The 21,906-nt window shown below is 49.3% G+C and overlaps 1 protein-coding gene across 5 annotated transcripts in view; it reads right to left on the minus strand.

The window, feature by feature from the left end:
• Positions 1 to 21,906, minus strand: part of clasp1a (cytoplasmic linker associated protein 1a) — a 194,121-nt gene that overhangs the window by 110,943 nt on the left and 61,272 nt on the right. For all 5 annotated transcript variants that reach the window (XM_079254046.1, XM_079254045.1, XM_079254043.1 and 2 more), the window contains one exon: positions 14,151 to 14,321. In XM_079254046.1, coding sequence (XP_079110172.1) covers positions 14,151 to 14,321 — 171 coding nt within the window. The remainder of the gene's footprint in view (positions 1 to 14,150; positions 14,322 to 21,906) is intronic.

Genomic DNA, 21,906 nt, shown 5'->3' on the forward strand with positions numbered 1-21,906 from the left:
AGTGTTACAGGAACCAGGAGAACGGTTCTGCAGTGTTACAGGAACCAGGAGAACGGCTCTGCAGTGTGACAGGAACCAGGAGAAGGTTCTGCAGTTTTACAGGAACCTGGAAAACGGTTCTGCGTGGTTACAGGAACCAGGAAAATGGTTCTGCAGTGTTACAGGAACCAGGAGAACGGTTCTGTAGTGTTACAGGAACCAGGAGAAGGTTCTGCAGTGTTACAGGAACCAGGAGAAGGGTTCTGCGGTGTTAAAGGAACCAGGAGAAGTTTCTGTAGTGTTATAGGAACCGGGAGAACAGTTCTGCAGTGTTATAGGAACCAGGAGAACAGTTCTGCAGTGTTACAGGAACCAGGAGAACGGTTCTGCAGAGTTACAGGAACCAGGAGAACGGTTCTGCAGTGTTACAGGAACCAGGAGAACGGTTCTGCAGTGTTACAGGAACCAGGAGAAGGTTCTGCAGCGTTACAGGAACCAGGAGAACGGTTCTGCAGTGTTACAAGATCCAGGAGAACGGTTCTGCAGTGTTACAAGATCCAGGAGAAGGGTTCTGCAGTGTTACAGGAACCAGGAGGAAGGTTCTGCAGTGTTACAGGAACCAGGAGAAGGTTCTGCAGTGTTACAGGAACCAGGAGAAGGTTCTGCAGTGTTACAGGAACCGGGAGAACGGTTCTGTAGTGTTACAGGAACCGGGAGAACAGTTCTGCAGTGTTACAGGAACCAGGAGAACGGTTCTGCAGTGTTACAGGAACCAGGACAACGGTTCTGCAGTGTTACAGGAACCAGGAGAACGGTTCTGCAGAGTTACAGGAACCAGGAGAACGGTTCTGCAGTGTTACAGGAACCAGGAGAACGGCTTTGCGGTGTGACAGGAACCAGGAGAACGGTTCTGCAGTGTTACAGGAACCGGGAGAAGGTTCTGCAGTGTTACAAGAACCAGGAGAATGTTCTGCGGTGTTACAGGAACCGGGAGAAGATTCTGCAGTGTTACAGGAACCAGGAGAACGGTTCTGCAGTATTACAGGAACCAGGAGAACGGCTCTGCAATGTGACAGGAACCAGGAGAAGGTTCTGCAGTGTTACAGGAACCAGGAGAAGGGTTCTGCAGTATTACAGGAACCAGGAGAAGGGTTCTGCGGTGTTAAAGGAACCAGGAGAAGTTTCTGTAGTGTTTTAGGAACCGGGAGAACAGTTCTGCAGTGTTACAGGAACCAGGAGAACGGTTCTGCAGTGTTACAGGAACCAGGAGAACGGTTCTGCAGTGTTACAGGAACCAGGAGAACGGTTCTGCAGTGTTACAGGAACCAGGAGAACGGTTCTGCAGTGTTACAGGAACCAGGAGAACGGTTCTGCAGTGTTACAGGAACCAGGAGAACGGTTCTGCAGAGTTACAGGAACCAGGAGAACGGTTCTGCAGTGTTACAGGAACCAGGAGAACGGTTCTGCAGTGTTACAGGAACCAGGAGAACGGCTATGCGGTGTGACAGGAACCAGGAGTAGGTTCTGCAGTTTTACAGGAACCAGGAGAACGGTTCTGTAGTGTTACAGGAACCAGGAGAACGGTTCTGCAGTGTTACAGGAACCAGGTGAACGGTTCTGCAGTGTTACAGGAACCAGGAGAACAGTTCTGCAGTGTTATAGGAACCAGGAGAACGGTTCTGCAGTGTTACAGGAACCAGGAGAACGGTTCTGCAGTGTTACAGGAACCAGGAGAACGGTTCTGCAGAGTTACAGGAACCAGGAGAAGGGTTCTGCAGTGTTACAGGAATCAGGAGAAGGTTCTGCAGAGTTACAGGAACCAGGAGAACGGTTCTGTAGTGTTACAGGAACCAGGACATAGTTCTGCAGTGTTACAGGAACCAGGAGAAGGTTCTGCAGTGTTACAGGAACCGGGAGAAGTTCCTGTGGTGTTACAGGAACCGGGAGAAGATTCTGCAGTGTTACAGGAACCAGGAGAACGGTTCTGTAGTGTTACAGGAACCAGGAGAACGGTTCTGCAGTGTTACAGGAACCAGGAGAAGGTTCTGCAGTGTTACAGGAACCAGGAGAACGGCTCTGCAGTGTGACAGGAACCAGGAGAAGGTTCTGCAGTTTTACAGGAACCAGGAGAACGGTTCTGTAGTGTTACAGGAACCAGGAGAACGGTTCTGCAGCGTTACAGGAACCAGGAGAACAGTTCTGGAGTGTTACAAGATCCAGGAGAAGGGTTCTGCAGTGTTACAGGAACCAGGAGGAAGGTTCTGCAGTGTTAAAGGAACCAGGAGAAGGTTCTGCAGTGTTACAGGAACCAGGAGAAGGTTCTGCAGTGTTACAGGAACCGGGAGAACGGTTCTGCAGTGTTACAGGAACCAGTAGAACGGTTCTGTAATGTTACAGGAACCAGGAGAACGGTTCTGCAGTGTTACAGGAACCAGGAGAACGGTTCTGCAGAGTTACAGGAACCAGGAGAACGACTCTGTAGTGTTACAGGAACCAGGAGAACGGCTCTGCAGTGTTACAGGAACCAGGAGAAGGTTCTGCAGCGTTACAGGAACCAGGAGAACGGTTCTGCAGTGTTACAAGAACCAGGAGAAGGGTTCTGCAGTGTTACAGGAACCAGGAGGAAGGTTCTGCAGTGTTACAGGAACCAGGAGAAGGTTCTGCAGTGTTACAGGAACCAGGAGAAGGGTTCTGCAGTATTACAGGAACCAGGAGAAGGGTTCTGCAGTGTTACAGGAACCAGGAGAACGGTTCTGCAGAGTTACAGGAACCAGGAGAACGGTTCTGCAGTGTTACAGGAACCGGGAGAACGGCTCTGCGGTGTGACAGGAACCAGGAGAAGGTTCTGCAGTTTTACAGGAACCGGGAGAACGGTTCTGCAGTGTTACAGGAACCAGGAGAACGGTTCTGCAGTGTTACAGGAACCGGGAGAAGGTTCTGCAGTGTTACAAGAACCAGGAGAATGTTCTGCGGTGTTACAGGAACCGGGAGAAGATTCTGCAGTGTTACAGGAACCAGGAGAACGGTTCTGCAGTGTTACAGGAACCAGGAGAACGGCTCTGCAATGTGACAGGAACCAGGAGAAGGTTCTGCAGTGTTACAGGAACCAGGAGAAGGGTTCTGCAGTATTACAGGAACCAGGAGAAGGGTTCTGCAGTGTTAAAGGAACCAGGAGAAGTTTCTGTAGTGTTTTAGGAACCGGGAGAACAGTTCTGCAGTGTTACAGGAACCAGGAGAACGGTTCTGCAGTGTTACAGGAACCAGGAGAACGGTTCTGCAGTGTTACAGGAACCAGGAGAACGGCTATGCGGTGTGACAGGAACCAGGAGTAGGTTCTGCAGTTTTACAGGAACCAGGAGAACGGTTCTGTAGTGTTACAGGAACAAGGAGAACGGTTCTGCAGTGTTACAGGAACCAGGTGAACGGTTCTGCAGTGTTACAGGAACCAGGAGAACGGTTCTGCAGTGTTACAGGAACCAGGAGAACGGCTCTGCAGTGTGACAGGAACCAGGAGAAGGTTCTGCAGTTTTACAGGAACCTGGAAAACGGTTCTGCGTGGTTACAGGAACCAGGAAAATGGTTCTGCAGTGTTACAGGAACCAGGAGAACGGTTCTGTAGTGTTACAGGAACCAGGAGAAGGTTCTGCAGTGTTACAGGAACCAGGAGAAGGGTTCTGCGGTGTTAAAGGAACCAGGAGAAGTTTCTGTAGTGTTATAGGAACCGGGAGAACAGTTCTGCAGTGTTATAGGAACCAGGAGAACAGTTCTGCAGTGTTACAGGAACCAGGAGAACGGTTCTGCAGAGTTACAGGAACCAGGAGAACGGTTCTGCAGTGTTACAGGAACCAGGAGAACGGTTCTGCAGTGTTACAGGAACCAGGAGGAAGGTTCTGCAGTGTTACAGGAACCAGGAGAAGGTTCTGCAGTGTTACAGGAACCAGGAGAAGGGTTCTGCAGTATTACAGGAACCAGGAGAAGGGTTCTGCGGTGTTAAACGAACCAGGAGAAGTTTCTGTAGTGTTATAGGAACCGGGAGAACAGTTCTGCAGTGTTACAGGAACCAGGAGAACGGTTCTGCAGTGTTACAGGAACCAGGAGAACGGTTCTGCAGTGTTACAGGAACCAGGAGAACGGTTCTGCGGTGTTACAGGAACCAGGAGAACGGTTCTGCAGTGTTACAGGAACCGGGAGAAGGTTCTGCAGTGTTACAAGAACCAGGAGAATGTTCTGCGGTGTTACAGGAACCGGGAGAAGATTCTGCAGTGTTACAGGAACCAGGAGAACGGTTCTGCAGTGTTACAGGAACCAGGAGAACGGCTCTGCAATGTGACAGGAACCAGGAGAAGGTTCTGCAGTGTTACAGGAACCAGGAGAAGGGTTCTGCAGTATTACAGGAACCAGGAGAAGGGTTCTGCTGTGTTAAAGGAACCAGGAGAAGTTTCTGTAGTGTTTTAGGAACCGGGAGAACAGTTCTGCAGTGTTACAGGAACCAGGAGAACGGTTCTGCAGTGTTACAGGAACCAGGTGAACGGTTCTGCAGTGTTACAGGAACCAGGAGAACGGTTCTGCAGTGTTACAGGAACCAGGAGAACGGCTCTGCAGTGTGACAGGAACCAGGAGAAGGTTCTGCAGTTTTACAGGAACCTGGAAAACGGTTCTGCGTGGTTACAGGAACCAGGAAAATGGTTCTGCAGTGTTACAGGAACCAGGAGAACGGCTCTGCAGTGTGACAGGAACCAGGAGAAGGTTCTGCAGTTTTACAGGAACCTGGAAAACGGTTCTGCGTGGTTACAGGAACCAGGAAAATGGTTCTGCAGTGTTACAGGAACCAGGAGAACGGTTCTGTAGTGTTACAGGAACCAGGAGAAGGTTCTGCAGTGTTACAGGAACCAGGAGAAGGGTTCTGCGGTGTTAAAGGAACCAGGAGAAGTTTCTGTAGTGTTATAGGAACCGGGAGAACAGTTCTGCAGTGTTATAGGAACCGGGAGAACAGTTCTGCAGTGTTACAGGAACCAGGAGAACGGTTCTGCAGAGTTACAGGAACCAGGAGAACGACTCTGTAGTGTTACAGGAACCAGGAGAACGGTTCTGCAGTGTTACAGGAACCAGGAGAAGGTTCTGCAGCGTTACAGGAACCAGGAGAACAGTTCTGCAGTGTTACAAGATCCAGGAGAAGGGTTCTGCAGTGTTACAGGAACCAGGAGGAAGGTTCTGCAGTGTTAAAGGAACCAGGAGAAGGTTCTGCAGTGTTACAGGAACCAGGAGAAGGTTCTGCAGTGTTACAGGAACCGGGAGAACGGTTCTGCAGTGTTACAGGAACCAGTAGAACGGTTCTGTAATGTTACAGGAACCAGGAGAACGGTTCTGCAGTGTTACAGGAACCAGGAGAACGGTTCTGCAGAGTTACAGGAACCAGGAGAACGACTCTGTAGTGTTACAGGAACCAGGAGAACGGCTCTGCAGTGTTACAGGAACCAGGAGAAGGTTCTGCAGCGTTACAGGAACCAGGAGAACGGTTCTGCAGTGTTACAAGAACCAGGAGAAGGGTTCTGCAGTGTTACAGGAACCAGGAGGAAGGTTCTGCAGTGTTACAGGAACCAGGAGAAGGTTCTGCAGTGTTACAGGAACCAGGAGAAGGGTTCTGCAGTATTACAGGAACCAGGAGAAGGGTTCTGCAGTGTTACAGGAACCAGGAGAACGGTTCTGCAGAGTTACAGGAACCAGGAGAACGGTTCTGCAGTGTTACAGGAACCGGGAGAACGGCTCTGCGGTGTGACAGGAACCAGGAGAAGGTTCTGCAGTTTTACAGGAACCGGGAGAACGGTTCTGCAGTGTTACAGGAACCAGGAGAACGGTTCTGCAGTGTTACAGGAACCGGGAGAAGGTTCTGCAGTGTTACAAGAACCAGGAGAATGTTCTGCGGTGTTACAGGAACCGGGAGAAGATTCTGCAGTGTTACAGGAACCAGGAGAACGGTTCTGCAGTGTTACAGGAACCAGGAGAACGGCTCTGCAATGTGACAGGAACCAGGAGAAGGTTCTGCAGTGTTACAGGAACCAGGAGAAGGGTTCTGCAGTATTACAGGAACCAGGAGAAGGGTTCTGCAGTGTTAAAGGAACCAGGAGAAGTTTCTGTAGTGTTTTAGGAACCGGGAGAACAGTTCTGCAGTGTTACAGGAACCAGGAGAACGGTTCTGCAGTGTTACAGGAACCAGGAGAACGGTTCTGCAGTGTTACAGGAACCAGGAGAACGGCTATGCGGTGTGACAGGAACCAGGAGTAGGTTCTGCAGTTTTACAGGAACCAGGAGAACGGTTCTGTAGTGTTACAGGAACAAGGAGAACGGTTCTGCAGTGTTACAGGAACCAGGTGAACGGTTCTGCAGTGTTACAGGAACCAGGAGAACGGTTCTGCAGTGTTACAGGAACCAGGAGAACGGCTCTGCAGTGTGACAGGAACCAGGAGAAGGTTCTGCAGTTTTACAGGAACCTGGAAAACGGTTCTGCGTGGTTACAGGAACCAGGAAAATGGTTCTGCAGTGTTACAGGAACCAGGAGAACGGTTCTGTAGTGTTACAGGAACCAGGAGAAGGTTCTGCAGTGTTACAGGAACCAGGAGAAGGGTTCTGCGGTGTTAAAGGAACCAGGAGAAGTTTCTGTAGTGTTATAGGAACCGGGAGAACAGTTCTGCAGTGTTATAGGAACCAGGAGAACAGTTCTGCAGTGTTACAGGAACCAGGAGAACGGTTCTGCAGAGTTACAGGAACCAGGAGAACGGTTCTGCAGTGTTACAGGAACCAGGAGAACGGTTCTGCAGTGTTACAGGAACCAGGAGAAGGTTCTGCAGCGTTACAGGAACCAGGAGAACGGTTCTGCAGTGTTACAAGATCCAGGAGAACGGTTCTGCAGTGTTACAAGATCCAGGAGAAGGGTTCTGCAGTGTTACAGGAACCAGGAGGAAGGTTCTGCAGTGTTACAGGAACCAGGAGAAGGTTCTGCAGTGTTACAGGAACCAGGAGAAGGTTCTGCAGTGTTACAGGAACCGGGAGAACGGTTCTGTAGTGTTACAGGAACCGGGAGAACAGTTCTGCAGTGTTACAGGAACCAGGAGAACGGTTCTGCAGTGTTACAGGAACCAGGACAACGGTTCTGCAGTGTTACAGGAACCAGGAGAACGGTTCTGCAGAGTTACAGGAACCAGGAGAACGGTTCTGCAGTGTTACAGGAACCAGGAGAACGGCTTTGCGGTGTGACAGGAACCAGGAGAACGGTTCTGCAGTGTTACAGGAACCGGGAGAAGGTTCTGCAGTGTTACAAGAACCAGGAGAATGTTCTGCGGTGTTACAGGAACCGGGAGAAGATTCTGCAGTGTTACAGGAACCAGGAGAACGGTTCTGCAGTATTACAGGAACCAGGAGAACGGCTCTGCAATGTGACAGGAACCAGGAGAAGGTTCTGCAGTGTTACAGGAACCAGGAGAAGGGTTCTGCAGTATTACAGGAACCAGGAGAAGGGTTCTGCGGTGTTAAAGGAACCAGGAGAAGTTTCTGTAGTGTTTTAGGAACCGGGAGAACAGTTCTGCAGTGTTACAGGAACCAGGAGAACGGTTCTGCAGTGTTACAGGAACCAGGAGAACGGTTCTGCAGTGTTACAGGAACCAGGAGAACGGCTATGCGGTGTGACAGGAACCAGGAGTAGGTTCTGCAGTTTTACAGGAACCAGGAGAACGGTTCTGTAGTGTTACAGGAACCAGGAGAACGGTTCTGCAGTGTTACAGGAACCAGGTGAACGGTTCTGCAGTGTTATAGGAACCAGGAGAACAGTTCTGCAGTGTTATAGGAACCAGGAGAACGGTTCTGCAGTGTTACAGGAACCAGGAGAACGGTTCTGCAGTGTTACAGGAACCAGGAGAACGGTTCTGCAGAGTTACAGGAACCAGGAGAAGGGTTCTGCAGTGTTACAGGAATCAGGAGAAGGTTCTGCAGAGTTACAGGAACCAGGAGAACGGTTCTGTAGTGTTACAGGAACCAGGACATAGTTCTGCAGTGTTACAGGAACCAGGAGAAGGTTCTGCAGTGTTACAGGAACCGGGAGAAGTTCCTGTGGTGTTACAGGAACCGGGAGAAGATTCTGCAGTGTTACAGGAACCAGGAGAACGGTTCTGTAGTGTTACAGGAACCAGGAGAACGGTTCTGCAGTGTTACAGGAACCAGGAGAAGGTTCTGCAGTGTTACAGGAACCAGGAGAACGGCTCTGCAGTGTGACAGGAACCAGGAGAAGGTTCTGCAGTTTTACAGGAACCAGGAGAACGGTTCTGTAGTGTTACAGGAACCAGGAGAACGGTTCTGCAGTGTTACAGGAACCAGGTGAACGGTTCTGCAGTGTTACAGGAACCAGGAGAACGGTTCTGCAGTGTTACAGGAACCAGGAGAACGGCTCTGCAGTGTGACAGGAACCAGGAGAAGGTTCTGCAGTTTTACAGGAACCTGGAAAACGGTTCTGCGTGGTTACAGGAACCAGGAAAATGGTTCTGCAGTGTTACAGGAACCAGGAGAACGGTTCTGTAGTGTTACAGGAACCAGGAGAAGGTTCTGCAGTGTTACAGGAACCAGGAGAAGGGTTCTGCGGTGTTAAAGGAACCAGGAGAAGTTTCTGTAGTGTTATAGGAACCGGGAGAACAGTTCTGCAGTGTTATAGGAACCGGGAGAACAGTTCTGCAGTGTTACAGGAACCAGGAGAACGGTTCTGCAGAGTTACAGGAACCAGGAGAACGACTCTGTAGTGTTACAGGAACCAGGAGAACGGTTCTGCAGTGTTACAAGATCCAGGAGAAGGGTTCTGCAGTGTTACAGGAACCAGGAGGAAGGTTCTGCAGTGTTACAGGAACCAGGAGAAGGTTCTGCAGTGTTACAGGAACCAGGAGAACGGTTCTGCAGTGTTACAGGAACCGGGAGAACGGTTCTGTAGTGTTACAGGAACCGGGAGAACAGTTCTGCAGTGTTACAGGAACCAGGAGAACGGTTCTGCAGTGTTACAGGAACCAGGACAACGGTTCTGCAGTGTTACAGGAACCAGGAGAACGGTTCTGCAGTGTTACAGGAACCGGGAGAACGGCTTTGCGGTGTGACAGGAACCAGGAGAACGGTTCTGCAGTGTCACAGGAACCGGGAGAAGGTTCTGCAGTGTTACAAGAACCAGGAGAATGTTCTGCGGTGTTACAGGAACCGGGAGAAGATTCTGCAGTGTTACAGGAACCAGGAGAACGGTTCTGCAGTGTTACAGGAACCAGGAGAACGGCTCTGCAATGTGACAGGAACCAGGAGAAGGTTCTGCAGTGTTACAGGAACCAGGAGAAGGGTTCTGCAGTATTACAGGAACCAGGAGAAGGGTTCTGCGGTGTTAAAGGAACCAGGAGAAGTTTCTGTAGTGTTTTAGGAACCGGGAGAACGGTTCTGCAGTGTTACAGGAACCAGGAGAACGGTTCTGCAGTGTTACAGGAACCAGGAGAACGGTTCTGCAGTGTTACAGGAACCAGGAGAACGGTTCTGCAGTGTTACAGGAACCAGGAGAACGGTTCTGCAGTGTTACAGGAACCAGGAGAACGGTTCTGCAGAGTTACAGGAACCAGGAGAACGGTTCTGCAGTGTTACAGGAACCAGGAGAACGGTTCTGCAGTGTTACAGGAACCAGGAGAACGGCTATGCGGTGTGACAGGAACCAGGAGTAGGTTCTGCAGTTTTACAGGAACCAGGAGAACGGTTCTGTAGTGTTACAGGAACCAGGAGAACGGTTCTGCAGTGTTACAGGAACCAGGTGAACGGTTCTGCAGTGTTACAGGAACCAGGAGAACAGTTCTGCAGTGTTATAGGAACCAGGAGAACGGTTCTGCAGTGTTACAGGAACCAGGAGAACGGTTCTGCAGTGTTACAGGAACCAGGAGAACGGTTCTGCAGAGTTACAGGAACCAGGAGAAGGGTTCTGCAGTGTTACAGGAATCAGGAGAAGGTTCTGCAGAGTTACAGGAACCAGGAGAACGGTTCTGTAGTGTTACAGGAACCAGGACATGGTTCTGCAGTGTTACAGGAACCAGGAGAAGGTTCTGCAGTGTTACAGGAACCGGGAGAAGTTCCTGTGGTGTTACAGGAACCGGGAGAAGATTCTGCAGTGTTACAGGAACCAGGAGAACGGTTCTGTAGTGTTACAGGAACCAGGAGAACGGTTCTGCAGTGTTACAGGAACCAGGAGAAGGTTCTGCAGTGTTACAGGAACCAGGAGAACGGCTCTGCAGTGTGACAGGAACCGGGAGAAGGTTCTGCAGTGTTACAGGAACCAGGAGAACGGTTCTGCAGTGTTACAGGAACCAAGAGTACGGTTCTGCAGTGTTACAGGAACCAGGAGAACGGTTCTGTAGTGTTACAGGAACCAGTAGAATGGTTCTGTAATGTTACAGGAACCAGGAGAACAGTTCCGCAGTGTTACAGGAACCATGAGAAGGTTATGCAGTGTTACAGGAACCAGGAGAAGGTTCTGCAGTGTTACAGGAACCAGGAGAACGGTTCTGCAGTGTTACAGGAACCAGAAGAAGGTTCTGCGGTTTTACAGGAACCAGGAGATGGTTCTGCAGTGTAACAGGAACCAGGAAAACGGTTCTGCCGTTTTACAGGAACCAGGAGAAGGTTATGGAATATTATAGGAACCAGGAGAACGGTTCTTCAGTGTTACGGGAACCAGGGGAAGGTTCTGCAGTGTTACAGGAACCAGGAGAATGGTTCTGCAGTGTTACAAGAACCAGGAGAATGTTCTGCAGTATTACAGGAACCAGGAGAACGATTCTGCAGTGTTACAGGAACCAGGAGAATGGTTCTGTAATGTTACAGGAACCAGGAGAACAGTTCCGCAGTGTTACAGGAACCATGAGAAGGTTATGCAGTGTTACAGGAACCAGGAGAAGGTTCTGCAGTGTTACAGGAACCAGGAGAACGGTTCTGCAGTGTTACAGGAACCAGAAGAAGGTTCTGCGGTTTTACAGGAACCAGGAGATGGTTCTGCAGTGTAACAGGAACCAGGAAAACGGTTCTGCCGTTTTACAGGAACCAGGAGAAGGTTATGGAATATTATAGGAACCAGGAGAACGGTTCTTCAGTGTTACGGGAACCAGGGGAAGGTTCTGCAGTGTTACAGGAACCAGGAGAATGGTTCTGCAGTTTTACAAGAACCAGGAGAATGTTCTGCAGTATTACAGGAACCAGGAGAACGATTCTGCAGTGTTACAGGAACCAGGAGAACAGTTTGTGCAGTGTTACAGGAACCAGTAGAATGGTTCTGTAATGTTACAGGAACCAGGAGAATGTTCTGCAGTGTTACAGGAACCAGGAGAATGGTTCTGTAATGTTACAGGAACCAGGAGAACAGTTCTGCAGTGTTACAGGAACCAGGAGAAGGTTATGCAGTGTTACAGGAACCAGGAGAAGGTTCTGCAGTGTTACAGGAACCAGGAGAATGGTTCTGAAGTTTTACAGGAACCAGGAGAACGGTTCTGCGGTGTTACAGGAAGCAGGAGAACGGTTCTGTAGTGTTACAGGAACCAGTAGAATGGTTCTGTAATGTTACAGGAACCAGGAAAACGGTTCTGCCATTTTACAGGAACCTGGAGAACATTTCTGTGGTGTTACAGGAACCAGGAGAACGGTTCTGCAGTTTTACAGGAACCAGGAGAACGGTTCTGCGGTGTTACAGGAACCAGGAGAAGGTTATGCAGTGTTACAGGAACCAGGAGAAGGTTCTGCAGTGTTACAGGAACCAGGAGAATGGTTCTGAAGTTTTACAGGAACCAGGAGAACGGTTCTGCGGTGTTACAGGAAGCAGGAGAACGGTTCTGTAGTGTTACAGGAACCAGTAGAATGGTTCTGTAATGTTACAGGAACCAGGAGAACAGTTCTGCAGTGTTACAGGAACCATGAGAAGGTTATGCAGTGTTACAGGAACCAGGAGAACGGTTCTGCAGTGTTACAGGAACCAGAAGAAGGTTCTGCGGTTTTACAGGAACCAGGAGATGGTTCTGCAGTGTAACAGGAACCAGGAAAACGGTTCTGCCGTTTTACAGGAACCAGGAGAAGGTTATGGAGTATTATAGGAACCAGGAGAACGGTTCTTCAGTGTTACGGGAACCAGGGGAAGGTTCTGCAGTGTTACAGGAACCAGGAGAATGGTTCTGCAGTGTTACAAGAACCAGGAGAATGTTCTGCAGTATTACAGGAACCAGGAGAATGATTCTGCAGTGTTACAGGAACCAGGAGAACAGTTTGTGCAGTGTTACAGGAACCAGTAGAATGGTTCTGTAATCTTACAGGAACCAGGAGAATGGTTCTGTAATGTTACAGGAACCAGGAGAACAGTTCCGCAGTGTTACAGGAACCAGGAGAAGGTTATGCAGTGTTACAGGAACCAGGAGAAGGTTCTGCAGTGTTACAGGAACCAGGAGAACGGTTCTGCGGTGTTACAGGAACCAGAAGAAGGTTCTGCGGTTTTACAGGAACCAGGAGATGGTTCTGCGGTGTTACAGGAACCAGGAAAACGGTTCTGCCATTTTACAGGAACCTGGAGAACATTTCTGTGGTGTTACAGGAACCAGGAGAACGGTTCTGCAGTTTTACAGGAACCAGGAGAACGGTTCTGCGGTGTTACAGGTACCAGGAGAACGGTTCTGCGGTATTACAGGAACCAGGAGAACGGTTCTGTAGTGTTAGAGGAACCAGTAGAATGGTTCTGTAATGTTACAGGAACCAGGAGAACAGTTCCGCAGTGTTACAGGAACCAGGGGAAGGTTCTGCAGTGTTACAGGAACCAGGAGAAGGTTCTGCAGTGTTACAGGAACCAGGAGAATGGTTCTGCAGTGTTACAAGAACCAGGAGAAGGTTCTGCATTGTTACAGGAACCAGGAGAACGGTTCTGCAGTGTTACAGGAACCAGGAGAACGGTTCTGCAGGGGTACAGGAACCAGGAGAACGGTTCTGCAGGGGTACAGGAACCAGGAGAACGGTTCTGCAGTGGTACAGGAACCAGGAGAACGGTTCTGTAATGTTACAAGAACCAGGAGAAGGTTCTGTAGTGTTACAGGAACCAGGAGAACGGTTCACCATCACCACCATGTTGCTTAGAGACCTCTATCTTCACCTGGACATGATGATGAAGCCACTTCCACCTGGTACGATGGAACAGATCTGATGTGTTTTTAGTGCAAAATAAGTAAAAAATATTTTTATTTTCCACTGAAAGAAATTCTAACATCTGGATACCATCTGCAGTTTCTACAGTTTGAAATGAAAATAACATCAATAAATAACAAAAGTTCTTTTAAAAACATGCCTGTAATTTTATATTTTCTGTAATTTTATGAAGTGGAACAACAGAAACAACGAATGTTGACTTTGTCCAATGGTTGGTCAGAGTTCTCCAAGATACAAAGGTTTTCACGAATCGTTTGTCAGCGGGACTGCAGATAAATGTGTCTGTGAGAGGTCTAGGTGAAAGAGGACTGATGGTATTTGCTAAAAACAAGCCTGTAGAGAAGACACAGGAGGGGAGGCCATGTTGGATCAGACCGCTGTGCAACAGAGACGACGGGGAGAGAAGTTCAGGTTACAGAGGAGGACATCCATGCAGACAGTCCATGCAGAGTTCCACATAACCCAAGACCACCGGGGGTTAGAGAGGAAAAGAGAGGGAAGGAGATGTAAACATTTAAGTCTGACACACACACACACACACACACACACACACACACACACACACACAAACACACGTCTTCACATGCGCTCTGGATGTGCAAACGCACTTAGACACAAGTCTTACCATCGCCTTTACCGGGGGTGCCATCTTTAGAGGGTTAAAGAGAGGCGGAGCAGCGGAGAGGAAGAAGAGGTGCAGAGGAAGGGTTAGTGGGAAAGAAAGAGCTGGTTGACACGGCAGTAAAAGAACCGAAAACTTCTTTGTTAACTTCAGGGATCATCCAGACCACAGCCGGTCTGAAGCGGTTCCTGCTGACAGAACCGTCTAATGACTGATTCATCTTCCACGTCAGAGCCATGAAAGCCAGTGGCTTCAGGAGGAACGCTGCCATACGTCATGGCGACAGGAGACCCGACGGTCTGACAGCAGGCGGAGGATGGGTTACCTAATGAGGCGTATGATCCGGGTGGGAGGGTGGAGGCAGAACTGAACGGCGAGGACGCAGGGACGGTGGACAGCCGGGACTTGGCACTGGAGGCAGCGTTTACATCGATGTCGCTACGGGAACGCTGCAGGGAACCAGAGGTTGTGGATACTCTGGTGCTAACCAGCTTACCTGGAGAGGAGCACAAAGCAGACGGAGATGAGTTCAGGGTTTAGCAACAGTAATGTACGGTAAAACGGCGTGGATCATACTGTACGGTAAAACGGCGCGGATCATACTGTACAGTAAAACGGCGTGGATCATACAGTAATGTACGGTAAAACGGCGTGGATCATACTGTACGGTAAAACGGCGTGGATCATACTGTACGGTAAAACGGCGTGGATCATACAGTAATGTACGGTAAAACGGCGTGGATCATACAGTAATGTACGGTAAAACGGCGCGGATCATACTGTACGGTAAAACGGCGCGGATCATACTGTACGGTAAAACGGCGTGGATCATACAGTAATGTACGGTAAAACGGCGTGGATCATACTGTACGGTAAAACGGCGTGGATCATACTGTACGGTACAACGGCGCGGATCATACTGTACGGTAAAACGGCGTGGATCATACAGTAAAGTACGGTAAAACGGCGTGGATCATACAGTAATGTACGGTAAAACGGCGTGGATCATACTGTACGGTAAAACGGCGCGGATCATACTGTATGGTAAAACGGCGTGGATCATACAGTAATGTACGGTAAAACGGCGTGGATCATACAGTAATGTACGGTATAACGGCGCGGATCATACTGTACGGTAAAACGGCGTGGATCATACTGTACGGTAAAACGGCGCGGATCATACTGTACGGTAAAACGGCGTGGATCATACAGTAATGTACGGTAAAACGGCGTGGATCATACAGTAATGTACGGTAAAACGGCGTGGATCATACTGTACGGTAAAACGGCGCGGATCATACTGTACGGTAAAACGGCGTGGATCATACAGTAATGTACGGTAAAACGGCGTGGATCATACAGTAATGTACGGTAAAACGGCGTGGATCGTAATGTACGGTAAAACGGCGTGGATGATACTGTACGGTAAAACGGCGCGGATCATACAGTACGGTAAAACGGCGTGGATCATACAGTAATGTACGGTAAAACGACGCGGATCATACTGTACGGTAAAACGGCGCGGATCATACTGTACGGTAAAACGGCGTGGATCATACAGTAATGTACGGTAAAACGGCGTGGATCATACTGTACGGTAAAACGGCGTGGATCATACAGTAATGTACGGTAAAACGGCGTGGATCATACTGTACGGTAAAACGGCGTGGATCATACTGTACGGTAAAACGGCGTGGATCATACAGTAATGTACGGTAAAACGGCGTGGATCATACAGTAATGTACGGTAAAACGGCGTGGATCATACTGTACGGTAAAACGGCGCGGATCATACTGTACGGTAAAACGGCGTGGATCATACAGTAATGTACGGTAAAACGGCGTGGATCATACTGTACGGTAAAACGGCGTGGATCATACTGTACGGTAAAACGGCGTGGATCATACTGTACGGTAAAACGGCGTGGATCATACAGTAATGTACGGTAAAACGGCGTGGATCATACAGTAATGTACGGTAAAACGGCGTGGATCATACTGTACGGTAAAACGGCGCGGATCATACTGTACGGTAAAACGGCGTGGATCATACAGTAATGTACGGTAAAACGGCGTGGATCATACAGTAATGTACGGTATAACGGCGCGGATCATACTGTATGGTAAAACGGCGTGGATCATACTGTACGGTAAAACGGCGCGGATCATACTGTACGGTAAAACGGCGTGGATCATACAGTAATGTACGGTAAAACGGCGTGGATCATACAGTAATGTACGGTAAAACGGCGTGGATCATACTGTACGGTAAAACGGCGCGGATCATACTGTACGGTAAAACGGCGTGGATCATACAGTAATGTACGGTAAAACGGCGTGGATCATACAGTAATGTACGGTAAAACGGCGTGGATCGTAATGTACGGTAAAACGGCGTGGATCATACTGTACGGTAAAACGGCGCGGATCATACAGTACGGTAAAACGGCGTGGATCATACAGTAATGTACGGTAAAACGACGCGGATCATACTGTACGGTAAAACGGCGCGGATCATACTGTACGGTAAAACGGCGTGGATCATACAGTAATGTACGGTAAAACGGCGTGGATCATACTGTACGGTAAAACGGCGTGGATCATACAGTAATGTACGGTAAAACGGCGTGGATCATACAGTAATATACGGTAAAACGGCGTGGATCATACTGTACGGTAAAACGGCGCGGATCATACTGTACGGTAAAACGGCGTGGATCATACAGTAATGTACGGTAAAACGGCGTGGATGTAATGTACGGTAAAACGGCGTGGATCATACTGTACGGTAAAACGGCGTGGATCATACTGTACGGTAAAACGGCGTGGATCATACTGTACGGTAAAACGGCGTGGATCATACAGTAATGTACGGTAAAACGGCGTGGATCATACAGTAATGTACGGTAAACCGACGTGGATCATACTGTACGGTAAAACGGCGCGGATCATACTGTACGGTAAAACGGCGTGGATCATACAGTAATGTACGGTAAAACGGCGTGGATCATACTGTACGGTAAAACGGCGTGGATCATACAGTAATGTACGGTAAAACGGCGTGGATCATACAGTAATATACGGTAAAACGGCGTGGATCATACTGTACGGTAAAACGGCGCGGATCATACTGTACGGTAAAACGGCGTGGATCATACAGTAATGTACGGTAAAACGGCGTGGATGTAATGTACGGTAAAACGGCGTGGATCATACTGTACGGTAAAACGGCGTGGATCATACTGTACGGTAAAACGGCGTGGATCATACAGTAATGTACGGTAAAACGACGCGGATCATACTGTACGGTAAAACGGCGCGGATCATACTGTACGGTAAAACGGCGTGGATCATACAGTAATGTACGGTAAAACGGCGTGGATCATACTGTACGGTAAAACGGCGTGGATCATACAGTAATGTACGGTAAAACGGCGTGGATCATACAGTAATATACGGTAAAACGGCGTGGATCATACTGTACGGTAAAACGGCGCGGATCATACTGTACGGTAAAACGGCGTGGATCATACAGTAATGTACGGTAAAACGGCGTGGATGTAATGTACGGTAAAACGGCGTGGATCATACTGTACGGTAAAACGGCGTGGATCATACTGTACGGTAAAACGGCGTGGATCATACTGTACGGTAAAACGGCGTGGATCATACAGTAATGTACGGTAAAACGGCGTGGATCATACAGTAATGTACGGTAAACCGACGTGGATCATACTGTACGGTAAAACGGCGCGGATCATACTGTACGGTAAAACGGCGTGGATCATACAGTAATGTACGGTAAAACGGCGTGGATCATACTGTACGGTAAAACGGCGTGGATCATACAGTAATGTACGGTAAAACGGCGTGGATCATACAGTAATATACGGTAAAACGGCGTGGATCATACTGTACGGTAAAACGGCGCGGATCATACTGTACGGTAAAACGGCGTGGATCATACAGTAATGTACGGTAAAACGGCGTGGATGTAATGTACGGTAAAACGGCGTGGATCATACTGTACGGTAAAACGGCGTGGATCATACTGTACGGTAAAACGGCGTGGATCATACTGTACGGTAAAACGGCGTGGATCATACAGTAATGTACGGTAAACCGACGTGGATCATACTGTACGGTAAAACGGCGCGGATCATACTGTACGGTAAAACGGCGTGGATCATACAGTAATGTACGGTAAAACGGCGTGGATCATACAGTAATGTACGGTATAACGGCGCGGATCATACTGTACGGTAAAATGGCGTGGATCATACTGTACGGTAAAACGGCGTGGATCATACTGTACGGTAAAACGGCGCGGATCATACTGTACGGTAAAACGGCGTGGATCATACAGTAATGTACGGTAAAACGGCGGGGATCATACTGTACGGTAAAACGGCGCGGATCATACTGTACGGTAAAACGGCGTGGATCATACAGTAATGTACGGTAAAACGGCGTGGATCATACTGTACGGTAAAACGGCGCGGATCATACAGTAATGTACGGTAAAACGGCGTGGATCATACAGTAATGTACGGTAAAACGGCGTGGATCGTAATGTACGGTAAAACGGCGTGGATCATACTGTACGGTAAAACGGCGCGGATCATACAGTACGGTAAAACGGCGTGGATCATACAGTAATGTACGGTAAAACGACGCGGATCATACTGTACGGTAAAACGGCGCGGATCATACTGTACGGTAAAACGGCGTGGATCATACAGTAATGTACGGTAAAACGGCGTGGATCATACTGTACGGTAAAACGGCGTGGATCATACAGTAATGTACGGTAAAACGGCGTGGATCATACAGTAATGTACGGTAAAACGGCGTGGATCGTAATGTACGGTAAAACGGCGTGGATCATACTGTACGGTAAAACGGCGTGGATCATACTGTACGGTAAAACGGCGTGGATCATACTGTACGGTAAAACGGCGTGGATCATACAGTAATGTACGGTAAAACGGCGTGGATCATACTGTACGGTAAAACGGCGCGGATCATACTGTACGGTAAAACGGCGTGGATCATACTGTACGGTAAAACGGCGCGGATCATACAGTAATGTACGGTAAAACGGCGTGGATCATACTGTACGGTAAAACGGCGTGGATCATACAGTAATGTACGGTAAAACGGCGTGGATCATACTGTACGGTAAAACGGCGTGGATCATACTGTACGGTAAAACGGCGTGGATCATAGAGTAATGTACGGTAAAACGGCGTGGATCATACAGTAATGTACGGTAAAACGGCGCGGATCATACTGTACGGTAAAACGGCGTGGATTATACAGTAATGTACGGTAAAACGGCGTGGATCATACTGTACGGTAAAACGGCGTGGATCATACAGTAATGTACGGTAAAACGGCGTGGATCGTAATGTACGGTAAAACGGCGTGGATCATACAGTAATGTACGGTAAAACGGCGTGGATCATACTGTACGGTAAAACGGCGTGGATCATACAGTAATGTACGGTAAAACGGCGCGGATCATACTGTACGGTAAAACGGCGCGGATCATACTGTACGGTAAAACGGCGTGGATCATACTGTACGGTAAAACGGCGTGGATCATACAGTAATGTACGGTAAAACGGCGTGGATCATACTGTACGGTAAAACGGCGTGGATCATACAGTAATGTACGGTAAAACGGCGTGGATCATACAGTAATGTACGGTAAAACGGCGCGGATCATACTGTACGGTAAAACGGCGTGGATTATACAGTAATGTACGGTAAAACGGCGTGGATCATACTGTACGGTAAAACGGCGTGGATCATACAGTAATGTACGGTAAAACGGCGTGGATCATACAGTAATGTACGGTAAAACGGCGTGGATCATACTGTACGGTAAAACGGCGTGGATCATACTGTACGGTAAAACGGCGTGGATCATACAGTAATGTACGGTAAAACGGCGTGGATCATACAGTACGGTAAAACGGTGTGGATCATACAGTAATGTACGGTAAAACGGCGTGGATCATACTGTACGGTAAAACGGCGTGGATCATACTGTACGGTAAAATGGCGTGGATCATACAGTAATGTATGGTAAAACGGCGTGGATCATAGTGTACGGTAAAACGGCGTGGATCATACAGTAATGTACGGTAAAACGGCGTGGATCATACTGTACGGTAAAACGGCGTGGATCATACTGTACGGTAAAACGGCGTGGATCATACAGTAATGTACGGTAAAACGGCGTGGATCATACTGTACGGTAAAACGGCGTGGATCATACTGTACGGTAAAACGGCGTGGATCATACAGTAATGTACGGTAAAACGGCGTGGATCATACAGTAATGTACGGTAAAACGGCGCCACAACGGCGGGTTTAACCACGCAGGGAGCCAGAACGTTGCCAGGCGTGGATCATATGTGTTCGGATGGAAACAGAACATATGAAACATGACAGGATGAATTCAAGACATTTCAGCTTCGATCTCATCGGTTCTGTTTGTCAGATCTGCACACATCCCAGAAAACGTTGGACAGAACCATTCAGAGCTCGGAACGTACCAACAGAACCCTGATGCAACCCCGTACCATCAGACCATCCGGGTTCCGATGGTACTGGGTTCGGTCAGGGTTCCGATGTACTGGGTTGGGTCAGGGTTCCGATGTACTGGGTTGGGTCAGGGTTGTGATGGTCATGGGTTGGGTCAGGGTTCCGATGTACTGGGTTGGGTCAGGGTTCCGATGTACTGGGTTGGGTCAGGGTTGTGATGGTCATGGGTTGGGTCAGGGTTCCGATGGTACTGGGTTCGGTCAGGGTTCCGATGTACTGGGTTGGGTCAGGGTTGTGATGGTAATGGGTTGGGTCAGGGTTCCGATGGTACTGGGTTGGGTCAGGGTTCAGATGGTACTGGGTTGGGTCAGGGTTCTGATGGTACTGGGTTGGGTCAGGGTTCCGATGGTAATGGGTTGGGTCACGGTTCCGATGGTACTGGGTTGGGTCAGGGTTCTTGATGGTACTGGGTTGGGTCAGGGTTCCGATGGTAATGGGTTGGGTCAGGGTTCCGATGGTACTGGGTTGGGTCAGGGTTCTGATGGTACTGGGTTGGGTCACGATTCCGATGGTACTGGGTTGGGTCAGGGTTGTGATGGAACTGGGTTGGGTCAGGGTTTCCGATGGTACTGGGTTGGGTCAGGGTTCCGATGGAACTGGGTTGGGTCAGGGTTTCCGATGGTACTGGGTTGGGTCAGGGTTCTGATGGTACTGGGTTGGGTCAGGGTTGTGATGGTACTGGGTTGGGTCAGGGTTCTGATGGTACTGGGTTGGGTCAGGGTTGTGATGGAACTGGGTTGGGTCAGGGTTTCCGATGGTACTGGGTTGGGTCAGGGTTCCGATGGAACTGGGTTGGGTCAGGGTTTCCGATGGTACTGGGTTGGGTCAGGGTTCTGATGGTACTGGGTTGGGTCAGGGTTCTGATGGTACTGGGTTGGGTCAGGGTTGTGATGGTACTGGGTTGGGTCAGGGTTCTGATGGTACTGGGTTGGGTCAGGGTTCTGATGGTACTGGGTTGGGTCAGGGTTGTGATGGAACTGGGTTGGGTCAGGGTTCTGATGGTACTGGGTTGGGTCAGGGTTCCGATGGAACTGGGTTGGGTCAGGGTTCCGATGGTACTGGGTTGGGTCAGGGTTCTTGATGGTACTGGGTTGGGTCAGGGTTCCGATGGTAATGGGTTGGGTCACGGTTCCGATGGTACTGGGTTGGGTCAGGGTTCTGATGGTACTGGGTTGGGTCAGGGTTGTGATGGAACTGGGTTGGGTCAGGGTTTCCGATGGTACTGGGTTGGGTCAGGGTTCCGATGGAACTGGGTTGGGTCAGGGTTTCCGATGGAACTGGGTTGGGTCAGGGTTTCCGATGGTACTGGGTTGGGTCAGGGTTCCGATGGAACTGGGTTGGGTCAGGGTTTCCGATGGAACTGGGTTGGGTCAGGGTTTCCGATGGTACTGGGTTGGGTCAGGGTTCTGATGGTACTGGGTTGGGTCAGGGTTCCGATGGTACTGGGTTGGGTCAGGGTTTAGAAC

Source organism: Telmatherina bonti (assembly GCF_933228915.1).
Source record: "Telmatherina bonti genome assembly, chromosome: 15".
NCBI classification, from domain to species: domain Eukaryota; kingdom Metazoa; phylum Chordata; class Actinopteri; order Atheriniformes; family Telmatherinidae; genus Telmatherina; species Telmatherina bonti.